This window comes from Heteronotia binoei, chromosome 12, assembly GCF_032191835.1.
Source record: "Heteronotia binoei isolate CCM8104 ecotype False Entrance Well chromosome 12, APGP_CSIRO_Hbin_v1, whole genome shotgun sequence".
NCBI lineage: Eukaryota > Metazoa > Chordata > Lepidosauria > Squamata > Gekkonidae > Heteronotia > Heteronotia binoei.
The window spans coordinates 17,751,219-17,770,225 of NC_083234.1; the positions used below are offsets into that span (position 1 = coordinate 17,751,219).

Here is a 19,007-nt window from a genome sequence, read left to right on the forward strand (position 1 = left end):
GTGGTTGGTCTAGTGCATGAGTAAGTGCTGGTGGCTTGGATCACTGTAGGAGAAGGTGTGGCATGGAGACACAATGTGGGAGACAGGCTTCTCACCGTGTACTGCCCCCCCCCCCCAACACTGTCTGGTACCTGGAAGATCTTAAGCCATTTAGAAACCCATTCAGCATAAGTGGGTGCTGATTTTAGGAGACAGGACAAGCAGGGCATCTTTGCACTTTAGGGGTTTAGAAGATTGTAACGCTAACAACATCCAAACAACCTCTATAGATGCCTAGATTAAAATCCATGAAATGTGTCATATCCGGTGTTCCCTCTAAGCTGAGTTAGTGTGAGCTAGTTCACAATTTTTTAGCCTCCAGCTCATGCATTTTTTGTCTCAGCTCAGGAAAAAATGGCCCTAGAGCAAATTAATGTATGCAGGAGCTCACAACTTTAATGCCTGGAGCTCACAAAGTATCATTTCTGCTCACAAGACTCGGCAGCTTAGAAGGAACATTGTCTAGAGAGCAAGAGAGAGATCATCAACCTAATGGATTCTTCATATGCTCATATATAGGGATACTTCAGAATATAGGGCACGTGTATGCTACAGATCTATAGTAGGTTCTGTGCTAGCGACTTTCATGGCTGCCCCCACCCCCCCGAGTTTGATGAGATGCTGACTATTGTTTGTTAGAGACTCCTAGCCCTTCCCTCCCAGCCAAATAGTGCCCCCTTGGGGGAAAGCCCAAAATAATAATGAATCAAATCATCTCTGAGTTGCTGCTCTTTCATGGTACTATGAAATATGTCTCTTCCCTCCCCCCCCACCAGTTAGATCACTTCATCCAACTTAATGAAAAGGTCAGCCTCAGTTCTCAGCTCAGAACTGTGGCTCCACAGATACCCTGAGAAGGGGAAATCACCATTCAAGCAGCCCAGTCTGTAGTATATTTCTGTCCTTTGTGTGAGGCGACCTTTCCGTTGTTTACACTGCGAACTATGCCTTCCATTCGCTTTCTTTGTCCTTTCTTTGTTTCTCCCTGGCATTTCTTTTTCTCCAGCATTGTTTGTTTTTGTGTTTGGTCTTCTTGCCCCCTTCCCTCACTCTTCCTTTTTGGAGTTTTTTTCCCCTCCTCTCTCTTCTTTTTCTTTCTTTTTTTTTTTCCTTTTGACGTGCTGATGTCTTGTGGAGCTTGGCTCCTTGCGGGTGTTTATAACTGCTTTGTTTTTGATTAATCTCAGCTATCTGGGCAGTGTTGTCGAGACAAGCCACTCCTCAGCTCAATAGGTAAGGGTGATCGATGTCTGAAAGGATGGTGCTGGGACTGTGGGCCGCGGTTGGGGAGAGGGGCTTGGGAGGGAATATCACAGGGGCTTTTTCAACAACACACACACATATTTTTTTTTCCTTTAAAGGGGAATAAGTTATTACAAAATCCAAGACAAACCTTTGCACGCTCAGCCTCTGTGGCTTTTGGGTTTCCCCATTCTGCAGTAACTCAGATCTCTTGCTTGGGATGTTTGGAATAGGATACTAGAATAAGTGTCAGGTGTTTGAGAGCTGGAAGACATGAATGTCAGATGTTTGAGAGCCACAAGGGAAGGAAGGAAAGGAAAGAATAGAGGGGGAGGCAGAAGTAGAAAGAAAGCAACTTTAACTTTAAATGCATTTTCCAAGCCAGCTGATGGGGTGTTGGGGGTTTTGACAGCCACACAATATGTGTGAAAGAGCCATGTGACTCCCCAGTCACAGTTTGGCTACCCCTGGTATAGCCAGTCAGGTTGGGTTTATGCGTTTCAATACTAACTTTGCAGGAAGGTCCTTTACAAGTTCCTTTCTTCCTTTGTATTGAGTAGGAATAGACAACTGGTGCCTCAAGGGCTTTCTATCTAGCTTCTGGTGACTCATTGATCTCAAGACATTTCCTATGTACTTTGCGCACTGTATGTTTTTTTCTGTCTGCATAGGTCTCTTAGGCACACCTGTGTGCCAAGCCATGAACTCCAACAAGTGCTTTGGCTGAGTTCTCCAGATGCGCACCAGCATCTGACTCCTGCACATGTACCAAGGTGCAACCAGATAGGGAGGGATTAAAGAAGCCTTTGTCAGTGTCTCAGCTCATGTCCAAGTAACCTCCATGTGTGGAGGGGGGAGGAATATGTTGGATGTTTGAACCATTCCAGGAATGTGCCACTTCAGACTGTAGTTGGGGGATTACAAGACTGAATTCTTCTGAAGTGTTGCAGTAGAAACAGTGTTACTGACCAGTCTTCTGCTTGTTTGAACTGTATTTTAGGACAAAACATCGTAGATTCTCATGAAGATTCCTCTTGGCTATCGGAACATGATGAACTTATAAAAACACACTGGGGTCATGGGGTTAGGGGATTAGAGAGCAGTGGAAATGCTTGTTTTCTGCATCTAGGTGGAGAATGGCAGAAATCGGATGGTAGCCTGGGGCAGGGACTGTAGCCACCATTTATTCCTTGCCCCCGTTATCATTATTATGACTGCCTTGCCCTATCATGGCAACTTCCCACTGCAGAAGAAGCTAATACTCCTTCCCTCCTTGATCCCCAAGACAGCAGGGCAAGCAATGCAAGACCTGTAAGGCTTCCTGAACTTCCATGATAATTCTGGAAGCTGTACTTGGCATGTGTGGCTTGCTTCCAGCCTTTAAAGATGTCCAGAGAAGGAGGAGGGCATTGGTTTTTCTGGGTCTGAGGTGAGCACAATGAGAGACACTGAGGGCGTTTTCGCACTGACCTTAATCGGCAGCGACCCCCTCTTCACCACGCAGGATCGGCGCGGATTTCGCACTAATTGCCGCGGAGCACCCAGAAGAGCCGGAAAGTCCCGCGGCTTTTGCGGCGCAAATGGAAACTGGTTTTTGGCGGTTTCCGTTTGCGCCGCAAAAGCCGCGGGACTTTCCGGCTCTTCTGGGTGCTCCGCGGCAATTAGTGCGAAATCCGCGCCGATCCTGCACAGTGAAGAGGGGCGTCGCTGCTGATTAAGGTCAGTGCGAAAACGCCCTGACAGAGGGTGGCACCAGTTGTGGCAACCTTACATGGCACTCCTTGTAGAGCCACCACTGGTCAGGTAGAAGCAGGGCCTTTTTTGTAGCTGGAACTCCTTTGCATGTTAGGCCACACACCTCTGATGTAGCCAATCGTCCAAGAGCCTACAGTAGGCCCTGGAAAAAGAGCCTTGTAAACTCTTGGAGGATAGGCTACACCAGGGTGTGTGTGTGGCCTAAAGTTCAAAGGAGTTCCTGCTAAACCCCCCCCCCCCCCTGGAAAGAAGTATTGAGTAATAGGTGATAGAGTGGCACAGAGTGGTAAAGCTGCAGTACTGCAGTCGGAGCCCTCTGCTCACGACCTGAGTTCGATCCCAGCCGAAGCTGGTTCAGGTAGCTGGCTCAGGTTGACTCAGCCTTCCGTCCTTCCGAGGTCGGTCAAATGAGGACCCAGCCTGCAGGGGGGAAAGTGTAGATGACTGGGGAAAGCAATGTCAAACCACCCCGTAAAAAGTCTGCCGTGTAAACATTGTGAAAACAACGTCACCCCAGAGTCGAAAATGACTGGTGCTTGTACAGGGAACTACCTTTTAAAAATATATATATATATTGCCAGCTCTGTCTCTTTTTGAGGGATTTTCTTTCCGACCATTTTAGTTCTGCTTTTCCAGTCCTTTTGACAGAAGTAGTTGAGGGAAATCTTTTTCTTTCTTGGTGCTTTTTCAGATCTTGCATTTAGAGGAGGGGGGAGTCTTTCAGGTTTCGGAAGACTCCCAGTCTCAACACTGATTAAATCATTCACAAGCTCAGCATCTTCCTGAATGTAAAAGTAAAGATTTGTAGTAGGAAAACCAGTCAAACCTGTTGGGTTGATTTGTATATATGCAGGGCTTTTTTTGTAGCAGGAACTCCTTTGCATATTAGGCCACACACCCCTAATGTAGTCAGTCCTACTGTAAGCTCGTTGAGGTTACATCAGGGGTGTTTGGCCTAATATGCAAAGGAGTTCCTGCTACAAACAGAAAACCTTCATATGTGTATTCTTCACATCCTCCATCAAGTGATGAAAACTGGAATGAGTGGACATGTTATGTGTGAACCAGCCCAAATCAGACTATATAATGCAATAGCAAATCACTGCTTAAGACGAGGGTCATTGCATACCTGCTTGATGTTGTTGTAAGGCTTGGTGTTAACCTTATTTTATTAATAGTTGCAATCAGGCTGCTGGGGAATGGGAGTCCTAAGTTGCATTTCACCAAGCCATATTGCTGTAGAGAAATTCTGTGACTTAAAGAGCATAATTCCTTCCAGCTCCCAAACAGTGCTCCAAGTTGACATATTTGGAGGGGCAGGAGCCACTAAAATGTATTTGATTTTGAAACTTGGAAGATCTCTGCTGCACCAGGCCAAAAGTCTATCCAGTCCAATATCCTGTTTCACACAGTGGCCAACCAGATGTCCCTGGAAGGCCTACAAGCAGGGCACAGAGGCCTCTCCATCTTGTTATCTCCACAGTAGCTAATTTTTAAGAGGTTCACTCCCTCTGAACTTGGAGGTTCCATTTAACCATCAAGGCTAATAGCCATTGATAGACCTGCTTTACAAGCCACCCTGAGCTTATACGGGGAGGGCGGGATACAAATCTAATGAAATAAATAAATAAATTTGCCTAGGTTGGGATTTTCAAGAAAGACATCAGTGAGTCAGCCCACTTGTTGTGTCAGTGAGTTTCATAAATTAAATAGAAGTACTTTCTTTTGTCAGGGCCTGTATTAACTGTCCATCAACTTCAGTGAGAGTCCTTGAATTCTAGTTTTACAATAGACTTTTCAAAAGCTATGTCATCTCCCTGTCCCCAATTATAATTTTTTTCTAAATGAAAATGTCCCATATTCTTTAACTTTTCCTCAAAAGGAAGGTGCTCCAATCCTTAATTAATTTTGGTTGCCCTTTTCTAAGCCACTGACACATAAACTGGGGTACAGATCTGCACGACTTGTGATCCATTAAGCTAACCCCAGTCTACTGGCATTGTATAGCAGCTACCAGGTGCTTCACAACCTGCTCTGTTTCTGTAGTCCCAGTCTGGCAACAAAAATGGATTTTTGTCAAACCCTTGGTGGGTTCATAAAGGGTCACCAGCTGTGCAAGCCCTGATTTATGGCATACAACTTTGATTTGCTAGAAGGGTCTCCTTAAACTAGAGGGAATGGGGTTGTTCTGCCAAACAGGAGATAATAAACAGTTCATCCTGCTTTTTAAACAAGGGATCCCATAAAAAACAGAGCAAGTGATTGCTTTATGAGTTGCACTTGTAAAGTTGTCAGTGAGTAAAGACTTGTGATAGCTTTATAGCCAGGCCAGTAAGAGTCGCCCACTGCCTTCTTATTTTATGGAGTAATAAACATGGAGGCAGATGTAGATTACGAGGCTTGTGTCGTAGATCAATGTGACTAGCACAGCTATGGGAGTCTAAATGGATTCTCTCCCCCCCCCCCAAGTCATACAAATGTGGTAGTCTTCCATAGGCATTTGAGGGCATTGCTAGCTGTGCCTGATATTTTATCCAGTGCCAAAAAGATTTTATTTGCCTAGGACTATGAGAAGGATTTCAACACAGGCTTGCAAAATATTATTATTATTATTAGTAGTAGTAGTAGTGTTAGTAGCAGCAGCAGCACCAGCAGCACCCCCAACGGGGACCCAGAGTAGCTCACATCATTCTGCTCCATTTTATCCTCACAACAACTCTACGAGATATGTTAGGCTGAGAGAGTATGACTGGCTCAAGGTCACCCAGTGAACTTCCATGGCAGGAGTGGGGATTCAAACACAGTGCTAGTCTAATGCTACTACACCAGTGGTGGCCTACACACATGGTGGTCTGCAGAAAATCTGGTGACCCTCCCTATGTTTTGGCGTTGAAATGGCAAAACTGCAAGTGGTTGGCAGGCGGCTGGCAGGTTGCTAGACCAGGCTGATGAGCGGTGTCGGTTCTAATTAGGGTAGGCTTGGTTTAAACATGAAGCCAAATCACTTTCCCTCTGTTAAAATGGCCTCCTTCTACAGCCACCTTGAAAGTGCTGACTGCAACCACCCTGTATGAATTATGTGATTGAGTCAGCATTTCCCCTATTTTGCAGAAGCTATGGAGCATTGACTCTCCCGCACACCCCATCACGGGATATCTTACTCAGCTGCTGAAATGTCAAGAGGTATTTCCCCTCATTCACAATACCTTCACAGCCATAAGCCCCCCCCCCCGAAAGCTGGGATTATCAAGAAACTAAATTCAGCATTGAGTACCACATTGTGTGAACATAAGCTGAAGTTGCCTTGTCTGAGGTCCGACCATCAGCCATCTAGCTCAGCAGCATCTGTTCTGCCTGGCTGTGGTTCTCCAGAGTCACATGCAAGGAAGGGTCTTGCTACCTTAGATACTTGAACTGGTGCTGAACCTGACACCTTCCATGTGCTCTGCCAGTAAGCCATGGTCCCATGTGTTTTTCTTGTGCTCATGGCTGAATCACAATATATACCTATGATATCCCTGCGTGTATTCTGTTGGTTGTGCGTATCTGTTTTAAGTAGGAAGTTCCTAGCATTTGTCACATAACTGCAGCGGGAAACCCAAAAGTCACTCGACATGTTCGCCAACGTCTCACAGTGTTTTACTGCTGTACTTTGTCTTACGTGCTCTTCCCTTAAGTGGGACAGCACCTTCGGTTCAAAGCCTTAGAGAAGTGTGGGGGTGAGGAGGGCAAGGACTCCTATGTGCCCAGCACTCTGGTATATTTCTTTGGAGTATGAGGACTTGTCTGTCTTTTTTTGGAAGAAAACAGTTTTCCCCTTTAAAGGCTGTCCATGTGCTGGTCCTCTGCATGCATTTCACACTCGCTCTGGCTTGGAGAAGTTATAAGTCCTCTTGTCTGAGTGCTTTTCTCTTTTATATTTTTTTAATAAATATATTATTATTATTATTATTATTTTTTGCTTTGTCTTTATTTTCTCACTTCTGGTTCCATTGTTATTCTTTCTCCTATTTTCCTTCCTTCTCCTCCCACATTCTTTTCCCTTTCTTCCTGACCCAACATGTTTCCCTCTCCCTCTCCCTTGTTCCATCCCTTTCTGGTCCGCATGGTGAAAATCTGTTGTGTAGACAAATTGTGCTGTCCCGCAAACTTCTAGAAAGGATGCCTTTCTCTGGTGTGTGCCCTGCTCTTTATCAGCTTCCCTCTTATGTCATTTGCACTGCTGGTGGTGGTGCTGCTGCGGCAGTAGCTGTATGCTTGGGGGACGGGAGGGGATTGGGCTCCTTGTCATTTCTGGCAATTTTCATTGTGTCACCTTGCAAAGTTGCTATATAACAACACTACACCAGTACAGAAGCTGTCAGCCCTATGTAAAGGAAAGTGGTCTCTTTGCTCCAAGAAGCCTGCAGATCTGAGAGGCTGGAATCCAGTGTGTTGGGAAAACCATGCCCATTGCATCCTTCTTTCCAGAATCTTCTTTTGATGCATTATCACATCATTGGGCAAAGACTCTACAGTCTTCCCTTTCCTTTCTTCCTCTGTTGTTCCAACCTGCAGCCCAAAAAGAGGACACAAAGAAGTAATAACTCATAGTGAGCTGCTATAGCAAGCTTGCAGAGCTCCAAACTCAGTGTTGCTGTTGATATTCAAAGGCATTGTTCCACCATTCCAGACAGAAACCACAAATTTCTTCTAGGTGTTTCTTCTTCTCTTCTTGGAGCTCAATGCTCTAGGAAGGGCCTTGAGAGTTGTGAGTTGCCGTACCAGTCTTCTCTTACTGTATGTAGCCTTGCCGTCACCTACATGGGACACTTGCAGACTTGATGGCTCAGGAACAACTTACTGTCAGAGTGCTCAACTGAATCTGGGATCAGAGTTCATTTTGGACCTTGATGTGCAATTCATGGAACATTTGCAGAGGTTGGCACTGGATATTTTACTTTTATTTATTTTATTTATTTAGTGGGCTTATATTCTGCCCTTTTCCATAATGGGCTCAGGGCAGATCACAACTCTCGGCTTGGCTTCGCGAACGAAGATTTAAGAAGGGTGCAATAGTCCACGTTTGCTGCAGGCTCGCTGGTGGCTGACAAGACCAATGTGGGACAGGCAGGTCCGGCCACAGCGGCTGCAGGGAAAAGTCTGATTTAGGGTTGGTGTGGGTTGTGTGTGTGGATATGCCCTTCAGGCCTGCGCAGAGGAATTTTTTAGGTGAAGCGCAGTGTGCGCGGTACTGGCTCCACCCTTTCACCTGGGGGTCATCTGCCATGGCCCAGTAAGCCGGGACGCCGGCAGTGAGTCCTCCAGGTGGTAGGTGTTACATTAACGAGCTCTATCTGCCCGGGTTTGATGTTAGAGTTTTCCTTCTCTTAGGCTGACGAAGTTGGTGGGCCCAGCCTGCCCATCCGGTTATACCGCCGGACAATTCGGTCGCACCATGACGTAGCAAACTCTGTGAAAACGGGGGGGACCAGCGAGAAGGTGTTGCTACGGATGCAGTAATGCAGGAGAGGCCATTGCAGTGACCATCTGCCAGGCATAGCCAGACAGTGACCACACGGCGTTCACTACACCGGGAGAGGAGAGGCTATGTATTGCGCATGCACTTTCCCTGGGGGGGTAGGATTCCCAGAGGGAGCCCACCCCCCACCACCCCCCCCAGATCACAACTAGGGATGTGCAAAAAACACCAATTTGGTAGTACACGGATTCGGAAGTATACGGGGGGGAAAAATACAGAATCCCGTATATTTCTGAATTCTGTAGTCTGAATAGCTGCATTTACGGTAGATGCGCGGCTATTTCCGAATATACGGCCCCATTATACCCTATGGGCCATTGAAATCAATGGCAAATAGGGTATATTTGAAGCTGCCTGGAGGGGAGGGGGTTTGAGGGAGAGCCCCCAAATTTGCAGGAGACTCTCCTCTACAAACCCCCCAAGTCCCAAAAAGATTGGGCCAGGGGGTCCAATTCCTGGGGCACCCAAAGCCAAACCTACCTTCACACCAGAGAATCTCTATAGGACCCAAATGCACTATATACATCTATCTACTCTATGAACCCTGCCACACAAAACGCAATCTGCTCAAGGTCTGCTCTGCAGATCTGGCTGCAGCAAACCCAGATGCCAGCTCTCCAGCCCTGTCCCAAAGAACGCGGGGAGAGCTGGCCAAGCACAACAAGCATGCTGGCTCTGGGTCTCTCACCCAGGTGCCAGCTTCCCTGCCACAGAACACACAATCTACAGATGCCAGCTCTCCAGCCCTGCCCCAAACAACACGGGGAGAGTTGGCCAAGCACAACAAGCCTGCTGGTTCTGGGTCTCTCACCCAGGTGCCAGCTTCCCTGCCACAGAACACACAATCTACAGATTCCATCTCTCCAGCCCTGCCCCTGCTAGAATCCCACCCCTATCCCTATTCATTACTCAGGGGTGGAACATTGTGCTCTCTCTCTCTGTAAAGTGTCATTCAGTCACACTCATCTTATGGCAACCTCATGGGGTTCTGAAGGCAAGAGACAGAGTTCTTTTGCTATTGTCTACCTCTGCATATCAACTTTGGACTACCTTGTGGTCTCTTGTCCAAGTACTAACTAGGACCAACCCTGCTTAGCTTCCAAGATCTGATGAGATCAGGCTAGACTGTGCAACTGGCCTTGAACTGTAAGGTCACAGAAGAAGACGGAAAAGATGCTGAATGTTTCATCATATGGAGAAAGTGAAAGCTGCCTTAGGGAAGTCCTCAGAAGGTGTGAATCCACTGCCACTGTTGCTTCTGCCTCTGTTTTTGAACTCTTTCCTCTGTGCTGTTTCCATGATCTCAATTTCTTGAGACTTTTCTTTGCCCAGGGGGTTGGAGGAGGGAAGTACTTTTCTCCCTTTCTCACAATACAAGAACTCGTGGGCATTCAATGAAATTGCTGAGCAGTCGGGTTAAAACGGATAAAAGGAAGTACTTCTTCACCCAAAGGGTGATTCACATGTGGAATTCACTGCCACAGGAGGTGGTGGCAGCTACAAGAATAGCCAGCTTCAAGAGGGGGTTAAATAAAAATATGGAGCAGAGATCCATCAGTGGCTATTAGCCACAGTGTGTATATATATGTATATATAATTTTTTTGGCCACTGTGTGACACAGACTGTTGGACTGGATGGGCCATTGGCCTGATCCAACATGGCTTCTCTTATGTTATGCTCCAAGCAACACGGGGAGAGCTGGCCAAGCACAACAAGCCTGCTGGTTCTGGGTCTCTCACCCATATGCCAGCTTCCCTGCCACAGAACACACAATCTACAGATGCCAGCTCTCCAGCCCTGCCCCAAACAACAAGGGGAGAGCTGGCCAAGCACAACAAGCTTCTTGTTCTGGGTCTCTCACCCAGGTGTCAGCTTCCCTGCCATAGAACACATAATCTGCAGATGCCATCTCTCCAGCCCTGTCCCAAACAACACGGGGAGAGCTGGCCAAGCACAACAAGCCTGCTGGTTCTGGGTCTCTCACCCAGGTGCCAGCTTCCCTGCCACAGGACACACAATCTACAGATGCCAGCTCTCCAGCCCTGCCCCAAACAACATGGGGAGAGCTGGCCAAGCACAACAAGCCTGCTGGTTCTGGGTCTCTCACCCAGGTGCCAGCTCCACCCCTCAAACCAAAACCAGGAAAAGGGACAACAGGAGAAGGCCAAGAAACTCAATTGTTAAAAAAGTGGCTTTTAAACAATGAAAATTAGGCCAAATAGCCCCCCCCAAAAAAAACCAGAACCAGAAGAGAAAAGGAACAACAGCAGCACAACACTTTAGCAACAAATCAAACATAGAATCCTTTTAAAACAGTAAAAACTTAAATTTTAACAATACAGGAACTCTACCAACCCCTCCCCCAAAAAAAGAAACCTTCACCCTAACCCCAAGAAATCCAAGCCACCCAAATCAGGAAAAGTAAAAGGACACTGCACTTTTAAAAGTCCTCTCACTAAAGTACGATATGGGCAAATTGGCAATACCCCCCCCCCACCCCAGGCCCCCTCCCCCAGCAGAACCCACTAACCCTAACCCCAAATAAGCTACCCACCACCCAAATCTGGATAAGTAAAGGGACTCTGAGTCTTAAAAAGTCCTTTTACCAACTAAAATAAAAACAAGAACCCCAAGACTTACCTTAGACGTCTTCTCTACTCCAGGCAAGTCTGGTAAGGCTGAGAGAAAGCAGCAGCAGCTGAGGCCAAGGGCCAGCACAGCACAATCTCTCTCACACACCAACACAGCAGCAATGGAGGAGTCCAGCCAGGCAGACTCCTTAAAAAGGTTCTCTGGCCCTACAGAGAGCAGTTTCAGAAAATAGCACTGCTCTGTGATTGGCCAGACAACAGTGCTTACTTGGATACCCAAGTAAGCAAAAGATCAAAAGAACAACAATGTTACTGATGGCTGGGGGATCAGCTACACAACAGCCCTGCAAAGCATGCATTTGCAATGCATTTTGCAAATGCATGCTTTGGATTGGCTGCTGGGGCTCCTTTTCCCCCTCCCCCCTCCCTGATCCCGGGGAGGCTATGGGAGAGGCGGGAAAAGGCTACCAAAGGCGGGAAAGAAGGCAAGCAGCTCCCCTGAGGCTGCAGAAGCCCCTTTCCTGCCTTTTGCATTGAATTCCGTATACTTCCGAATATTTATACGGAAGTATACGGGGAGCCATACTTGGCTCCCGCATAATGGGCCCCAATTGGATTCGGCTGTATGCGATTCCGTATACAGCCGAACCAGGGGTGATTCAGCGGTTGATTCGGTTTGGCTGAACCGAATGCACACCCCTAATCACAACATAAACTGAACAACAATAAAAGCCTACCATTTAAATTTAAAACAATACAATAACAGAAAGGTTTGCCACCCCCCAAAACAAATTAATAGTGGATAACATAACCTAATAGCAACGAGAGTTTAAAGTTTATGTGTAGTTTGTTCTCACATCTTCTGTCTCTCATGAAGTTAGTAATGGACAGAAATAGATTGGTGCCTTCCTTTTATAGTTCATGGATTTTCCTTCAAAATATATACTGATGTTTACTGTCAGATCAAGTATGCTGGAAGAAATGACTTAGTTTAATGTTTTGTGATATATTGTAGACCTCCAGTAGAAAGTTGCATTCATTGATTAACACTTACCATATGTAGTGAGTATTGGGTATATCCAGAACAAAGAATCACATGCTATGGGATATTTCAAACAACCAGAATACTCTGATATATGGAGATAACTGTTCAGTGGAAGACTTATGATTCAGTGAGGAAGTAAAAACTGATTATAATTCAGATTCTACTTATAGTGTGTAGGTGACATTTTCCCCATCATTCAATTAGGCAAATTCAAAGGAAGACAGACATTATCATTTGCTGTATAAACCATGAAAGTTAAAATAGAACCTCCCTATTCAGAAGTGGTATTCTGGATACTTGGTACTGTTGTGTTCACATCCTTCCTCTGAACTCCCAACGGCATCTGGTTGACCACTGTTGTAAACAGAATACTGGACAACAACATGTATCTTAGTCTGAAATAGAAAAGCAGGTTTTATGTTATAAACCTTAAACTTGGTTTCATCAGAGTAATGCTGTTCTTTTACTTTTGCAACCTCCTTTCAAATCCTACTGAGCCTAAAGCACTACATTTTCAGCCTTGCCCTAACCTGGTTAGCCCAGGTCAGAGGTCATTTTGTAGAAAAATAGGTGGTGGAGCTCATTAGCATATGCCCCTCCCAGCCAAAAGCAGCCAGATGCAAGAAAGGAGAGCCCCAGGAGAGCGAGGTCTGCTTGGGCTGGCTAGAGATCCAGGCAGCCAAGCAGGCCTTGCTCGCCTGGGGCTCTCCTGGGTCCCCCCCCCCCCAGTCAAAAGGCCTGCAAGCCACTCGCTGCCCAAAATCACATAGGGAGTGGAGAAAGGGTGGTGTGGACTTCTCCAGGCGTTAATGAGGGCTGCTGGGGGCATGGCAAAGCTCCTAGTGGCTTGCTGACTGCCCGCTCTCCTAATCCAGGGATTGTTATGTAGCTTCACCTACTATTCAGTGGACAAGGGAGGTGGCTCCTGTGAGCTCCTGCTGAGTCTGAGGCCTGGCCCAGGTTATGCTGATCTTGTCAGTTCTCAGAAGCTAAGTAGAGTTGGCTCTGGCTAGTATTTGGATGAGAGACTTCCAAGGAATACTAGGGTTGTGACACCGAGGCAAGCAGTGGCAAAACACCTCTGTTTCTCTCTTGCATTGAAAACCCTGTGGGGTTGCCATAAGTCAGCTTTGACTTGACAGCCCCCCCCCCCCAAAGTTTCAGTCTTAATGGCGAGACGTTGTTGAATGTTGTAACCCCTTCCCCACAGTGTTTTATGGCTTAAAAGGAATGAGGGAGACAAGAATTTTCAAAGGCTTAATTTGGTTTTGATGTGATCTTAACCAAAGGAACAACAGATGGCCGTAATTTTCATTTCCGTAAGCTGAAATTACTTACAGTATTCCTAGAAGCAGGAGGGTATCTCCAGAATATCAACATACTGCTGAATAATTGCGCAGGTCTGTGACAGCTTATTGCACCCTGGTCCAATAGTACAGAATGGGGAAGGATGCACAATAGCTTGGAACCATGTGAAACAGCAAATTGCTTGACTATTTTAATGGGAAATGGTGACTCCAGGAATAGTCTACCAGTCCATGAAACATATTTAAATGGCAAAGATGAGTGTGGCATTATGAGCAATAGGCAGGGACTTTGTAAAATGGCAATCCCATTCTGCTTTAGTTTAGATAGGATCCAAATTAGTAAAGAAAATAACAATTTGCAATTCCGAATGTTCCCAAAATTACTTCCACTTCTTTTTACTAAGTATTTTGCATGTGGAATGTTATTTTTTCCAGGGAGCTGAAAATACTTAATTATTTTAAGAGTTTCCAGTTCCCATCCATAATAAAGCTTATGCTCACTGAAATTAATAGGGCTAACTTCCAAATAAATATATTGATGATTAAACATGGATCACATTCTTTCATTTTTGATAACTCTTTAAGATGAAGAACTGTCTAATGATGTACAAGGTTTATTGTACAACTCGGCTGCCACTGACCAGCTGATTATTTCTTTGCAAATAAAATTCTCTTGATTAGCATTTTATTATGGACAAGTTGGATCCTCTTCATCCTGCGTGGGATTCAAAATGATCTGAGAGATTAATCAAGTGGATGCAAAATGGGGTGGCATTTCTTTGCTATCATTGCATTTTGCACAGCTGAAGTCTAATCATGGGCCACATAAATAAGCAGAGCCGCTTTCTCCCTAAGAGGCGGAGGACATCTTGGGGGGGTGTTTCCCACCGTCCAATCAGGGAGGCAGGAATCTTAAAAAAAACTTCCCCTTCCTGTGGATGTGGGAACCACCCTCCTTCCAGTTTATTTCCTGCCTCGACAGGGAGTAGCAGCGTTTAGGCTAGGTTCCTACCCTTTCTCATTACTTGCCTATCTCTTAAAAAAAAAAAAAGATACTTTTTCTTTCCCCTCAGTTCCTACCTTGTTGTTCATCTCCTGATATTCTACCTCAGATCTTTTTTCTGCCTTTCAATCCGTCCCTCAGTCCCTCTCAGCTTCTCTGCCTCCTTCCCCCCCCCACTTTCTTCAGCGCTTCAGAAATGGCGCGGCTGTTTAAACTCAAGCCGCAGCTGAGCGCACAGCATTCAAGCCGCAGAGGAGAGGGAAAATGACGCGTCGGTCAAGAGACGCGTTCATGGACGATGACCTGGTTCCTGACGCCTGGCACGGAACCGAGAGGCCCGCCTCCGGAGCCGGCATGACTTCTAAGCTTGCCTTGGCTACCGGCAACGTGCCCTGTAGGGGCGAGAAACCCAAAGGCGAACGCAGGCGGCGCTGGTCTTCCCCAGCCACGGAGGAGGCTTCCTCGTCAGGGCTCTTCCCCACTGGCGGCGGCCATCTTGGGGAGCGCAAAAAGGCGCGAAACGGGGATAGATCTCAGCCATGCAGCTTCCAGACGCAGGAACGTCCCGATGCCAACCTCCTGGTGGGAGACTCAGTCGCAGATGTGATCCAACCTGCACTGGAAGCCACGCAGACCTGCCAGCCCCAGTCGGGCTTGGGTAACGTACCCTTTATGGGACCCTCCCTTTTTTACTGAGTTTCTTGAATCAATAAAGCAGACGGTGGGGGCAGCAGTCAGGGCATCTGGCCATAGGAGACCCAGGTCCCCCAGGTCCAGTTCCTCCTCCAGATCACCTTCTCCAAAGAGGTCCAGAGGTAGCTCCAGCCACCATAGGGCTTCAAAGAAACCTCTGCTCTGTGACCAGATGGAGAGTGAAAGATCCATTTCTGAGACCCACTCTCATGATTCCTATGGGGGAGATCGGGAGGAGGGCGAATTCTTATCTGATGAGGAGATAGAGGACGTTGCAGTCCGGAACCTTCATCATGGTTTTTCAAGGCAGAAGCGTTCCAACCTCTTTTAGCCAAGGTGACTTCTGCTCTAGACTTACAAACATCACCCGAGGAGCAGGAGTCTCCCCACCCACTAGCCAACCCCAAAAACAAACCCAAGGGAAATACGGAGTTTTTCTCCAGATTCAGATCCTCTGAAAAGGTTTTTCCCTTCCCTGAGTTCTTTGAGCGTCAGTTGAAATCTGAGTGGGCCAAACCTAGTACCAACAGACAGGTACGCAATTCTATCAAGAAGCTCTATGAATTACCTTCCTTTGCTAACGATATGCGGCAAGTACCATTGGTGGATGCACCAATCGCAGCCTTACAGTCACACGGTCTGTTAGCTGAGGATGGCCATGGCTCGGTGCGAGACAACTGGGACAAAAAGATAGACCTGGCTTTGAAGAGGAGCCACGAAGCTACGGCTCTGGCCATCAAGGCAGCTGCGGCCACCTCTATAGTTTCCAGAGCAGTGATCGTCTGGATAAGACGGCTTACCCAGCTACTGCCAGACGTGGATAAACGGGTCCTGGAAGGTACCTGCAGACTCCTTAGGGCCTCCGAATTTTCAGCGGATGCCTCATTGGATGCCCTCACTTTCTCCGCTAGAGCAATGGCATCAAGCACCGTAGCAAGGCGGGGGTTATGGCTCCGGGCTTGGCCGGCAGACGTGCAATCGAAGTCCATCGTGTCAGCATACCCATTCCAGGGAGAAAAGCTATTTGGAGACACCCTGGATAAGATCCTGGTGGAAACACGGGATAAGAAAAAGGCCATGCCCAAGTATCTGCGCCGCTCCGATAAGAGAAGCTTCGGGTCTGGTTCCTTTCGTGCCTCCTCCAGCTTCTCCAAACCAAAACAGGACTTCAGAAGAACAACCTGGGGACAGTCCAAACTGAGTTTCCGAAAGGGCTTCTCCAATTCCCGTTTCCAGAGGAATCAGCCCGATAGGTCCGACAAATTCGAGAAGGGCCCCAAGCCCAACAAAGCATGACTGGAATTCTATTCCAGTGGGGGGCCGTCTACTACACTTCCAGCAGGCGTGGGAGGCCTCGAGGGTCGATGCTTGGACGTTAGAAATCGTTTCATGGGGTTACCCCATAGAATTCAAAAGGGCACCTCGAGATCGTTGCTTGGTGTCTCCTCTTCGCTCAAACCCAGAACGAAAAAGCATCACCCTCAAAGCAATTCAACATTTGCTGGAAATTGCAGCGATAGAACCTGTTCCTCCATTGCAGAGATGTCAAGGCGTCTATTCCATCTTCTTCACGGTGCCCGAGAAAAACGGGGACTGGAGAGCGATTCTAGACCTGAAATTTTTAAACAGACATATCAACCTCCGTCACTTCAGTATGGAGTCCATCAAATCTATAACGGAGTCCCTGCACCATCAGGACTACATGTCTTCTCTGGACCTAACAGAGGCATATCTGTACATCCTCCCAGCACATCGCAAGTTTCTTCGTTTTTGCATAAATGGGACTCACTACCAATTCAGAGCCTTACCTTCCGGCCTGGCAACGGCACCACGGGTGTTCACCAAGGTGTTGGTGAACCTGATAGCAATCCTCAGACAGAGAGGGATACATGTGCACCCTTACCTCGACGACCCGCTGATAAGATCCTCGTCAAGGGAGAGTGCAGAGCAGGACGTTATACGCACCATATCCTGTCTTCAACAACACGGGTTCATAATCAACATTCCCAAGAGTCATTTACAGCCGTCCCAGAGGCTACAACATCTGGGTATGGTCATCGACACAAGGATGAACTCTGTTTTCCTCCCAGAAGAAAAGATACTGAGGACCAAGGCATTGGTGCTCCAGATAGTGCGGGAACCATTGTCATCTCTCCAGACCCTGGCACAACTTATGGGTCTTCTAGTCTCAAATCTAGAGGCGCTTCAATGGGGCCGCTTTCACACCAGACAACTTCAGATGTTTTTGTTCCCTTATCAGATCCAGATCATGGAGAAGCGCCCTATGTCGTTGACTGTTCCCAAGAAGGACAAGGAGAGTCTCCTGTGGTGGACGAAGGACCACAACCTGTGTCAGGGGAGAACGTTCCTCGTAGAGAAGGAAATACAGCTCTTTTCGGATGCCAGCCTTTCAGGTTGGGGGGCGACCCTCAACGAGATACCTACCCAGGGCCAGTGGACAACCGAGGAGGCGAGTCTTCCCATCAACCTTCCGGAACTCCGTGCCATTCGACTGGCTCTCCTGTACTTTCAGAACCAGGTGACCGGGAGGCATGTCCTGGTTCGAACGGACAATATCGCTGCCAAGGCTTATTTAAACAATCAAGGGGGGTCCAGGTCGACTTCCCTTCACAAGGAGGCCGTGAAACTGTTCGAATGGGCGGAGAGACATCTAAAGTCCATATCAAGGGGACTTGCAATATCAAGGCGGACTGGCTCAGCCGGGAGAGCATTCAATCGGGAGAGTGGTCTCTCAACAAGAAGCTTTTCTTAACGATAGTGACACGCTTCGGCCCGCTGGAGTTGGACCTCTTTGCGTCTTCTCAGAACCACCAGCTTCCTCGATTCTACACGAGGTACTACCACTACCAAGCGGAGGCCACGGACGCATTAACTTCTCCCTGGCCGCAAGGCCTTCTATACGCCTTTCCCCCAATCCCGATCATTCCGAGGTTGCTCAGAAGGATCAGGCTGCTAAGGGCCGACGTCATTCTGGTTGCTCCCTGGTGGCCGCGACGTCACTGGTTCTCATCAATCCAACATATGTCAGTAGCGGAGCCGCTTCACTTACCAATCTGTCCAGACATGCTGTTACAGGGCCCGGTGTGGCATCCTCATCCAGACTAGCTGAGGTTGACCACTTGGAGGTTGAACGGCGCTCTCTCCTAGATCTTGGTTATGCAAGTGACGTGACGAACACCATCCTAGCATCCAGAAAAAGCTCCACAACGCGGATCTACGACATGTCCTGGAAAGCCTTCCACAGATGGTGTCGGAGAAAAGCCGTGGACCCGTTGCATCCTTCTGTCCCCAAGATCCTGCAGTTCCTTCAGGACGGTCTCCATTCTGGATTGAAGCCAGCTACCCTCAAACGTCAGGTGGCAGCCTTATCCTCAGTTCTCCAGCAGGTGGTTGGCGTGAACCTCTCATCTCACCCCCATATTCGACGCTTCCTTAGAGGAGCCTCCATGAGTTCTCCACCACAAGTACATCGGTTTCCTACCTGGAGATTGAACCTGGTACTCTCGGCCCTAACAGGTCCTCCTTTCGAGCCCTTAAGTTCTGTATCCCTAAAGTTCATGCGTATGAAGACCATCTTTCTGGTGGCAATAACATCGGTCAGAAGAGTCTCAGAGATCGGGGCCTTATCGGTTAACAGGGAACTCTGTGTGTTCCACAAGGACAAGGTGGTCCTCTATCCGGACCCTACCTTCCAACCGAAGGTCTCTTCTAGATTCCATCAGAGTCAAGAGATCAACTTACCATCCTTCTGTCCGGATCCCAAGCATCCCAAGGAGCGCACATGGCATA

At 47.5% G+C, this 19,007-nt stretch overlaps 1 protein-coding gene across 4 annotated transcripts in view; it reads left to right on the plus strand.

Annotated features, from left to right (window-relative positions):
- Nucleotides 1-19,007, plus strand: part of IGSF9B (immunoglobulin superfamily member 9B) — a 172,601-nt gene that overhangs the window by 143,754 nt on the left and 9,840 nt on the right. For 2 of the 4 annotated variants that reach the window (XM_060251220.1, XM_060251219.1), the window contains exon 19: nucleotides 1,227-1,272. The exons of the other annotated variants lie outside the window; for them this stretch is intronic. In XM_060251220.1, coding sequence (XP_060107203.1) covers nucleotides 1,227-1,272 — 46 coding nt within the window. The remainder of the gene's footprint in view (nucleotides 1-1,226; nucleotides 1,273-19,007) is intronic. 4 annotated transcript variants of the gene reach the window in all.